The sequence below is a fragment of the Triticum dicoccoides genome, chromosome 5A (genome assembly GCF_002162155.2).
Source record: "Triticum dicoccoides isolate Atlit2015 ecotype Zavitan chromosome 5A, WEW_v2.0, whole genome shotgun sequence".
Lineage (NCBI taxonomy): Eukaryota > Viridiplantae > Streptophyta > Magnoliopsida > Poales > Poaceae > Triticum > Triticum dicoccoides.
Window position 1 is genome coordinate 628,765,149 of NC_041388.1, and position 11,399 is coordinate 628,776,547.

Genomic DNA, 11,399 nt, shown 5'->3' on the forward strand with positions numbered 1-11,399 from the left:
TCCCTTGTTATTACAGAAATAATTCTAATATTAAGTTACCAAGTGTGATGATTAGTAGACATAAATGAGTTAGAAATTATGGGTTTAAACACCCTTTGTTTCTTCCTTTGGAAAGATATATACAAGTGTATGTGTGTCTATATCAAGGAGGGTATGTACTACTTTGTTTATTTTTTTGACATCAAGGGTCCGTTCGTTACTAAATATAAGATTTTTTAGAGATTCCAACACAGGCTACATATACAGTAAAATGAACGAATCTATATTTTAAAACATATTTATACATCCGTATGTAGTCTCTGTTGGAATCTATAAAAGTTCGTATGTTTAGAAAACGGAGGGAGGGAGTAGTTCATTATAAGTAACTAGTAGATCGCCCGTGCGTTGCTACGGGCTACAATAAAGTGCATCTCTACTACTAATAAACAATCCAACATTATCTTTTCTAAACGCACCCCATAAAACATACACGGATTTATTACCACCGCATGATTAGACCCATATTGTCCGTAGTTGCAGGGCTGGCACAATATCATCCAAGATAACTTTATTAAGTCTAGCACATTAATAGTTCACCATAAGGTCATACCCAAAGACTAGAAGTTTGCTAATAGTGATGCAATGCACGAAAAGTAAAATTCGTGCATGGAATTTTTTGTTTGCACAATGGAATTTACAACAATCGTGAATTAAAACTATTTGTACTCTAATGGACAGAACTGCCAAAGAACATAACTACAGGGTGATGATAAATAACATATGGAACTGCAAGTGAGCACAGAATGAAACACATACCCTCGGCTTCAAACCAAAGTGTTTCACATGAGAAATGATTCCATCAATACTCCAGTCCGGCAGCGTTGAAATAGGAGAAGTTAAAGGGAATAGCATTTCAACCATGTCCCTACTGCCTTTAGATGCAGCAACTTCAATTGGTGTCCTACCACACTGCAAGAGTAAATAATAAATAACAAATATAAATACAAAATGTAATTGAAAGATTTCCAAATTAATATTTAGGAATCACAGCCTAAGATCTCAATGAAATGGCTGGTTGGACTTCAAGAGAATCACTATGAAGGACAAATGATAGAACAGTCTCGTTCATCCTTCCGAACAAAATTTGTAAGACAAGGGTTACGTCAAGTACACTAACACTAATAAACGAGAGCTTCAACTAATATGTTGTATTGCATAGACTTTTCAAAACAGAATAGGATGAAAATGATACAAACACCAAAATATACATGGAAGGGGCAAAGAAATCTTTGCAGAAGTAACATTTTATGTTTCTTTGACCAGGCTATGAAGAAACTGGAGATTTTCTTTTCAATTCCTAATTCAGTAGACAAGAAACATATACATGACATACTCTGCAATTTACAACACAGAAGATTCAAATTTTACAATGTTTCGACATCATCTCTGCTACTATAAACACACAGCTCTTTGTCTCCCTCCCTCCCTCTCTACACCACCGCTGCCCTTGTCAGAGCGAGGTTCTGTGGAGTCCACCTGTAATCCCTCCTGCACTGGTGCCGGCCTCCATTGCCCCCTGGCCGCAGAGTCAAAGTTCAGGCGAAGGGGTCCTTGGTAGGACACATGATCTGATCCTCTTCTAAGCATCTGATGCATTATCCCACACTAAATTATCGAGGCACTGGGACGTGCCAGCAGAAACCTCTAGGTAGTGATGGATTTTAGTGCCGAATTCTTCCATGATTTCAGGTTGCGATTTATATTGATTTATTTACATTCACCGGTATAGCTATATTTTTATCCTATATCCGCATTTTTTTCTTTTTTCTTTTTAGTTGTGTTGGACATGTTGGAAGGACAGGCCTGGTGCAGTGGTGAAGTACTCCCACTTGTGCCAAGAGGTCCAAGGTTCGACGCGGCCTCTCTGCATTGCAATGTGCGGGGGTAAGGCTTGCCTCGTATAATCCCTCTCTAGACCCCACCTAGTGTTGGAGCTTCTAACATTGGGTCTGTCCTTTTTGTGTTGGACGTGTTGACTGTGTGCATCATGCTATGCAGAGGCCGGCCATTTGCTCAGTGCAGTTGTATCACCTCGATATATCGGTTGAATGAAAATGTCCATTATTTAAAAGGCTATACTTTTATCATAAATAACTAGAAGTAAAGCACCAGTACTAATGTTCTTCGCATGTTTTTTTTATTTTTGTAATCTTTGTAAAAGCATGTGCGAAAAAATGACCGTACATAACTACTCCCACCATCCCAAAATAAGTGTCTTTGATTTAGTAAAATTTTAGAAAATTTTACTAAATCAAAGACACTTATTTTAGGACGGAGGGAGTACATCTTATAGCTTGTACACCCTAATTCAGGATATATACAAGGAAAGTAAACAGTGATGCATATATTTTCTTCATACTTGCATCCTTTATAATAGGTATTTTGTTTTGAGCGGAGCCTTTATATTTCTGTTCTGTTAGGACGTGAAGCAGGACATGGAGCATCTGTAGATCTATTGAGGTAGTTATTAGGTTCTGACTTCTGATTGTGACCAAAAGCTCAAGTAGGGAAATAACATAATCTATTATGCTGATCTGAGAGTGAAATTATTCAGATGGCGTTTTGGAGGTCCTCTTTACATGGAGGTGAGATATCAAGCATGAGTAAGTGAGAATGTGAGATGATTGAAGAGATTGAGGAATATTGGCATAAGTTCGCCTATGGTATAATAACTGGCAACTTTGATCTACCATAAGTTCTCTATTTTTACATCCTTTTACTTATGTATTTAGTACTTACAGTACCTATAATACTTAATCCAAGGCGCAAGAAGGTATCCTCACAGAATAAGAAGTGAAATAAGGTTACTGAATTCCCCTGACCATGTGTCATCAAGAATTGACCGGGGTGAATGTCAGATGTATGAATACAACCTAACCATTCCATTTTATAATCCCACATAGGTTTGAATCGTGTATTTTTCTTCTGTGCAGCTGAAAAATGGATTTCGGTTATGCACAGAAGCAGCATCTTCTCTTCTGCTTGCTGCATTGCATACTGCATATATAGTCGTCACAAATGTCTTAAGCCTTGACCTTAACCAATAAAATGTGGGTTATGTGTCACAAAAATTATACCATTAAATTCGTACTATATAAAGAATTTTCCTATGGTACAATCTTTAAGTTACATGACTTGTGTATTATTTCTCTAATTGATGATCAAAGTTAAATCTCGAAAATGTGTATGCCATCTTTTTGTAGCCCAAGGAAGTAGTGTTTTCCCCTCATGCAAGCCTATTCCTGGTGTCAGACGATGTGTGGGTAAGATGATTATCCTAATCTGTCAAGTGTCAAGAGTCTACAGCCTAACATAACCTCATAGAGAAAAAATGGAACGATAATGTCAGCTAACTTACAACATATGCATGAAAAGTAGATGATGACAAGTGAAAACAGCAAAACAAGTAAAGCTCACTTCATCGGGAATATTGGGGTTAGCACCAGCATCTAGTAAGAACTTCATGATGCCAGGTGAGTCAAACTGCACTGCCAACATCACGTAACTACCACCAGCCTGTGCAAATGAATAACTATTTGATCATTTGTTTGGGTTAATGCTTTATATGTTATATACACAAAGAAAATGAAGTTGTGCCTACAAAACTTTAACAAAGCTCCATACAAAGAAAGAGTACTGACCTTAACAAGTAGCTTGACACATTCCAACGGCTCTCTAGGCATGGGCCTGATGGCACGGATGGCCCAACTCAATGGGGCATAACCAAGACCGTAAACCTTGTTAGGCTACGAAAAGTGGAAGAATCAATCACTTACACTAGTCGGAAAGAAAAGAGCGACCAGTAGAGAAATTAATTTTGAGATACATTAATAGAGAAGTAAAGTATACTCATGGTGTGTTAAATATATTGGTATTTCTGAAGGGAACAGAAAGAAATATATTACATAGAAATTAGACATAACATGAGCACGTTTTACTTTAGGATAATTAAATACTGTCCATGATGAATTTTTGTTGTTTCAAATACTCCCTCTTAAACTAATATAGGACCGTTTAGATCACTAAAACGGTCCTATATTAGTTTACAGAGGGAGAGTACAGTGCAGATCTTTTGTTCAGATGGAGCACAAGATCAAAGGCAACAAGATCTTCCATTCCAGTGCATTCCCAAATAGAATATACAGATGAAGCACGAGTACCACTGGCCACAAGATATTCCGTTCCAGAGTTCTCTTTTTCACCGCAAAGAAGAGAACAAAGAAACTGGTGTCTTACATCGGCATGGTGCTCCAACAAGATCTTAATTATGTCATGGTGTTTAGAAATAGCAGCTGCATGCAATGGCGTCCCTTGCGCAGAATCTAAATCCACATTGATTCCTCTTGAAAGCAGCAGTTCTACTATTTCACAATGTCCTGGAAAACGAGGTTTCAAAAGAGAATGAATGAGACAAGAATATTTCCCAACATCGGATACCAGCTTTCAGTTTTCATTTTGCACTAAAAATTAACTCTGGGCCAGTTTTCAGTTTTGTGATCATGAACTGCCCAGTAACCATTTTGGTTACCACTTATCTCATCAAGGACCAGGTTTTCAAAAGTGGACGGATTGGGACTATTCAAATTTTCCTTGTCTATCCTTGGAAGTAGAAGAAGTCGTCAATTTTGAGCTTATAAGATTATAATCAAAACCTTAGATAACATTAGATATCCAACCTCAAAGTTATTCTCTCCACACACTCGTTAATGTTTCTTCGGCCATCATCCAAATAAAAAATATGGCAAGTATATGGGAGCTTTGTTCGATGGAAATCACATAAAAAAAGGCAAGTATATGCTAAAATATAAACATCAAGCATCACACAAGCCAAGAGAGGTGTCATAGTAGTCAACTATAACGATCACAAGAGTGTGAAGGCTGTAGCTCTGTACGCTGTGATGTGTGTTTCTTACTTACTTTATTCAAAGAGAGAGAACCTAGCAAACAAATGTTAACAAAATTAAGACTAATCTTATCAAACGAAAACCAATAACTAGTTTGAAGGAATGGATCCAATTTGGATCAGTCGCCCAGAAATGCTTACTTCTCTCACAACAATATGGGGCAAAACCAAACAGAGAGAGGCTACCAGACAAATGTTAACAAATTAATCCAATTTGGATCAGTCGACCCAGAAATGCTTACTTCATATAACAATGGAAAATTGAAAGTTTATTTTATAACCAGCCATATAAAACAAACAAAAAAAGAATCCTGAGACTAATTTTCACTGACTGAGAATTAGCAAAACCATTACGAAAACGGTTTATCCAGTTATCTCTAAGGCTGATGCGGTGCCTCCTACCACCGGTTAGGATCCCTATGCCTGCTAACCCACAGCTGCGGGGCCATGTTGGTCGGAGTCTAATGCTGCTTATATCCAGCGATGTGGCTTTCTAAGGCAAAAAATCAAATTGACTATGTATGCACTGACACGTGATAAATAAGCATACTTGTTGGGAAAGAGAGAGACCTTCCTTTGCAGCGCCATGGAGAGGTGAGTGTACTTTGCCAGCTAGTGGATCAGCACCATGATCAAGAAGATATCTTGCAGCATCAGCTCTCCCATATGAGGCAGAAAGGTACAGTGGCGTGTCACCTGCAACAGTCGAAAAATTAAACATGAGGAGCTCAACAAATTCACGCCAATCCTGCCCTCAATACAAAAAGTTGTACACAAGAGAGCCAAACGTGAAAAGAGAACTTAGCTAGTGCAGTATCAAATGCCTATCCATCTGACACATGTTTACTGTTGACAAAATTGCACAACGACAGACAGAGGAGACACTTCATATACAGTCCACAAGTAGCGGTTTGAAATCGATCCACTTGTCACTTAATCACAATTTACAAATGCATATATACACCATACAACATGTAACACCAAATTTGAAGCCTAAAATGCGGATTTCACATGGTAGTAAGTAGTAACTAACTAGTAAGCAGAATCAGCATACTAATACACAACTAGAAGTTGACAATTTACAAATGCATACACCATACAGCATGTAACACCAAATCTGAAGCCTGAAATGCGAATTCCACCATACAGCGTGGTAGTAACTGACAGTGAGCAGAATCAGCATAAATAAATACATAAATAGAAGTTGACAGAGCTGCCAAGTGACGCGGAGGGGAGCAGGGAAGGGAACGCCACCTATGAGGTTGAGCTGATTGACATCGAGGCGGAGGTCCTCGACGAGGTACCTGCAGACCTCGAGCCGCCCCGCCGCGGCCGCCAGGTGCAGCGCGCGGTCCCCTTGGCCGTCCTCCACCGCCGCCAGGAAGGCGGCCTCGCCTTGCCCGCCGGAGCACATCCACCTCGCCATCTCTGCGCGACGCGAGAATTGGGAGCCAAGTCAAGGCACTAACCCGCCAAGCTACTACCATCATCAAACCCTAAGGAGAAAGAGCATGAGGAGGAGGAGGAGGAGGCGGGGTTACTCTTGAGGAGGCGGAGGTTGCCGGCGGCGGCGGCCCCGAGGAGCGCCTCCTCCCTCTGCTGCTTCCCCATCGCCTCCATCTCCATGGCGATGGAGAGACGCGAGAGAGAGTCGCGAAATTTTGAGAGCGAGACTGCGGGGTGGGCTGTGGAGAAGACGAGGAGACCCGGACGACGGGGAGGGGAGGAGTCCGTGGGCCGAAATGGAATCCTACTTGACGCTCACTGCGCCAGAATGCTCTGGCCCGACCGCTTGTTGACCCAGAGGCCCAGCTTACTACTCCCTCCATTGAATAATGTACTCCCTCCGTCTCAAAATAAGTGACTGAACTTTGTACTAGCTTTACAAAGCTTATTTTAGAACAGGGGAGTAGGAATGAGGAAGTATTTTTGTGAAAAAATGTCATCATCAAAAGATAACCCTAATTGCCATTATCTTAATTATGAAAGAAAAACAGTCATGCTTCTTTATTACTGTCATTTCTCTCATTTATAAATCTACAATGAGTATGATAAGAAAAATGTCGTGTGATCTACAAAATAAAACTGCCATGCTAAACTTTAAAAACTGCCATCCACTAAATAAGAAATATTTTCTCTACTACTAATAAACAATCCAACATTATCTTCTCTAAATGCACCTCATAAAACATACATGGATTTATTAGCACCGCATGATTAGACCCATCAAACTTGATCTAACAGTTAGGCTTAATATAATCTGTTTTCTGGCGTGCGTTTAGTAATTTAGGTTAACTAGTAAATGTGCACGTGCAACGCACGTCTTGCCTAATATTATAACCATACATTCACAAATATAACATGTGTTCGAATATTTTGATATATACTACATTTGGATTGAAATAAGTGAACAAACACACTAAAACATGTCTATATACATCCGATTCACAAAACATAGTTTAAAACCCATTTTGTAGACAAAGAAGAAACAAAATAAACATAATAGGAATTGAACTTTGTACGGGCCTTTGCCCTTTTCTTCTTGTATCTATAAAGTTCACATGTAGTTCTCCTCCATGATTAAAAAAAGACACAGAGAAATAATTAAATAACTCATGAAAGCCCGAAACTCATCCAACATGATCTTCAACTTCTCAAACGACATGAAAGGATGACTGTAATCTCCAACTCATTTTTGGCGATGATCTTAAATGTAATTAGTACCGTAGTGCCAACCTCATGTCATGTCTCGTGAGGAACTTCTTCCATCCTTGCTTGAAGAATAAGCGATCGACAAGTGAGGTGTCATACTCGGTCCTCCTGAAGCTCTCTTTGCCCAACCTTAATCTCGCTAGCCCATACTTCGGGGGGTTCAAACAAGAGGCAACTTCTTTTGGAATTTTTTGGGTGCCCCATAATGTACACACACACAAAATATTAGGTTGGCCATTCTGGGTGTCTAAACAAAAAAGACCAACTGAGAAAATGGTGAAAACATACATACCATCATCTGTAGTTCTGCGTTAGTCCTAGTGAAGCGGTGTATGAAGAATGGTCATGTGGCCTATGGTGGAGCGGCAATAGGTTGCACAAGTTAGCTATGGCATAATGACAATTAGCTAATTGAACTATGTATGACAAAATATAAGACAAAATGGGGAAAAGACACAACAAATATATCCCAAAAAAGGACCAGCTACTATGTGAACTGAGTTTCAAAATAATTGACAACTCTAAAACTTTCAGCTAGAATACCGATTAATGGACAGATAGCAACACAAAAAAATGCAAGTTCTAGGATAGGTGAAGAGCATAAAGCTCGGTCACAAATTCCTATGTGTGCCAATCTAGTTTGGAACACCCTACTCTGAATTTCCATCAGAGCAAGAGCACAGCTATGTTTCCACAAAAATCTTCTCAAGCTAAAATCTGCCCCTTAGAAAGCGGCAAGTGGCCAGTGGAAACACACATCATAGCTGATCAACAAACATGTTATTTTGTCTATGAATACATCCAAGCATCAATCGAATGACAAATTTAGAATACGGAGAATGACAAGACTGGTAAATGAATAGTGATTTCTCTTAGTTCCTTTGAGGCTCATCTGGTTTGACAGTCTGACAAATGAGCAGTTCATCAACATCAGTAATACCAAACCCATATCCATCTCATTGTCCTTATGCAAGAACAGGGAGCATGCCAACTTACCTCAGGGAGAGAAAAAAAAGGGGAAGGATGCAAGTCGACGGAAAGTTCCAGTTGATGCTGATGGAAATGGGCTTGATCTCCTTCAGTACAGTGGAGATAGCAGTGCCAATTCCAACACATGCATCATCCATATTGTATACCGATGCCTACAATTTATGGAATGAGATCGTATCATTGAAAAAAATAGACTGAAGAAAGAATACAGTAAGGATTGATTGCTTTTGAGGGAATATGACTAAAAACACTAATTGACAAAGAGAAAAATAAAATAAAACAAGAGGGTCTGAAGACTGATATATAATAACTAAAATCTCAGGGCTGAGAGACTGAAGAATGATGCATTTGTTGTCCCAACACTTTTACATTCAGTCAAGGAAGTGTTCACATATCTAGATACAACAGATGGATTTATTAGGCACCGAGTTCTAGCAACAGAATGGCTAACATATTAAAGAAAGTATTGTGCTGAAGTGGATTTTTGGAGGCAACATGTGAACACTTATTTACTAAGTTATAACTGTTCACATTTTCACATATAATATTCTATAAAGAAGTGTTATATATGTTGATTAGGTACAAACTCCATACCATGTTACTCCTCCGATAATCTTCGGGAAACAACAATATTTGTAATATCTTGAAATGGTGTACATGCTTGTATGTCAATGGACCTTGCTAAATGGAGTTTTCCTTGCCTTCCTTCATAGATGATTTTTTTTACAGATGATCGATCGTGCACAAATTAAATCAAGCTCCTGCATCAAACAGTATATCATCAAAAAAATTGGTACGCAATTACATGGCAGCATATATGATTGTACAGAAAAAGAAACCAAAAACATCTGTGGGCATAAACACAAAAATTTGGTGGTCGGGATTTATGCATAAACACAGAGACTTGGTAGTCAAAATTTAGGATTTCCGTGTCCCTCCTACAGGCGACCACCAGTACCAAGGTCGCCGTCGCTGGTCTTTGCTCCTCCCCTGCGTGTCGATCTGTAGCAATGGTGTCGCTGACATGACCGTCCCTTCCATAGATCCAACTTGTCATAGCCGGATTCATGCAGATCGAGGCCACCAAATCCTGATTTGTGCAGATCGAGGTTGTGTTCACCAGATCCATGCACATCGAACTCTCCAAAGGCCTCTTGACAATGGTATAAACAATTGCCCTTTTTTGACTATTTTTCTGGTGCACAACATTTAGATATATCCTTGTTGTCAAAGTGAAAGTGCAGATAATGCCTCTTCTGTATGCATTCCTAACAGCTTAGACTGGCCTTGTTATTCTCCTTGTAATTATAAGGAATCTATTTAGTCTTGCGAGTTTCTCTTTTCCAACATACAACCGCGCTGTTATGAATATTTACTTGCTTCATATACCATACATTTTCTTTTAACGAAAAAGGGTTTCCCCCCGCTTTGTATTACAAAGCCACCATACATTTTCTTTTTCGTAATGCAACAATTGTTTGTGCTGTAACTAACATATTTGAAACAGAAATTATTGTTTTCCAGGCATCCATTACATTTTTATCACACTAATAATCATTTTTGTTGCGTGTGAACAAAAAAATGGATATAATTTAAATATCTACGTGAGAACAGTGTCATTGACTACTTCTTTTTCACACTGGATCAATTATTCCTTGTCAGAAAAATTTCAACATGTATCACTGGTATTGCTGCAGAGTTCATTTCTATACTGGAAAGCATGCATTCTAAAGGGTAAGCATGCATTTCCTTACCTGCCCTGCTCTTGGCCATCTATGAGCCGCGTGCTTGCATTGGATCGAGGCCGCGCCACCCCACCTCAACAACCCATGGCTGCTATTTAGGTGATTTCTCTGCCTAATTTTTTGTTTGTCTAGGACGTAATTTTTTGGTTGATTCATTCAACTTTATAGGTGCATAGAATCGATGCGCTCAGGGCATTAACGGATTTCTCCTCAATTGGAATGCTCAGACTATCAAAATAGAGAATGAAAAGCTTTGTAAGCATAAACACAAACACTTCGTGGTCAGATTTTTCTTTTGGGGATTATTCTATTTATGCTAGATCTGAGCCATGAATCAACAAAAAGAATGCCTATGCCCCAGCGCAAGGATCCCAGCTCATTCCACGGGATGGTATAGTGCGTAAGATAATTTTAATCTTCTATCTGCTTCAAAGGAAAAAACGTATGAAGCTACTAACCTTTCTCTGGCCAGCGGGATGAGGGCATGGGATGGTGCTGGGCATGTCCAGCGGGAGGAAGGAGGAGCTCGTATCAAGGAGCATGACGACAGCAGTACGGAACGCGTCGCCTTCACGCACGCGCCCTCCACCATGCAGCCACGCCCCGCACCCAGCACCGCGTCCCTGGCCACCCGTTGTGTCATGCACTGCCGCCGATGGTCGAGGGAGGAAAGGGACCCCGCCGCCGACGACGAAGGCCGAGCCCGCTGCGTCCCGCGCTGCCGCCAATGGTCGAGGGAGGAACGGGACCCCGCAGCCGTCGACGAAGGCCGAGCCCACTGCATCCCGCGCCGCGGCCGCTGCTCGATGGAGGAGAGGGACCACAACGTCCCATCGACGTAGGTCAAGCTCGGTGCACCCCGCTCCGCTGCCGCTGCTCGAGGGAGGAGGGCCGTGCGCCGCCAGCCGTGTGGGTTTTATTTTAGGGAGGGCGGCGGCAATAGGTGCGAGGAGGCAGGGGCGAGAAGAGATGGGGCACCCGATTTCATTATGTTTCCTTAGCTAGCGATC

The 11,399-nt window shown here is 40.5% G+C and overlaps 1 protein-coding gene across 1 annotated transcript; it reads right to left on the reverse strand.

The window, feature by feature from the left end:
- Nucleotides 1–572: 572 nt before the first annotated feature.
- On the reverse strand, nucleotides 573–6,368 carry LOC119298184 (ankyrin-3-like). The gene is made up of 6 exons (XM_037575682.1): nucleotides 6,197–6,368; nucleotides 5,513–5,638; nucleotides 4,276–4,415; nucleotides 3,681–3,785; nucleotides 3,457–3,555; nucleotides 573–948 (listed from the first exon to the last, which is right to left on the reverse strand). Exons 1-6 carry the CDS (start codon nucleotides 6,366–6,368, stop codon nucleotides 736–738), a joined length of 855 nt encoding a protein of 284 aa, XP_037431579.1. The 3' UTR covers nucleotides 573–735.
- Between the last annotated feature and the right edge of the window lie 5,031 nt (nucleotides 6,369–11,399).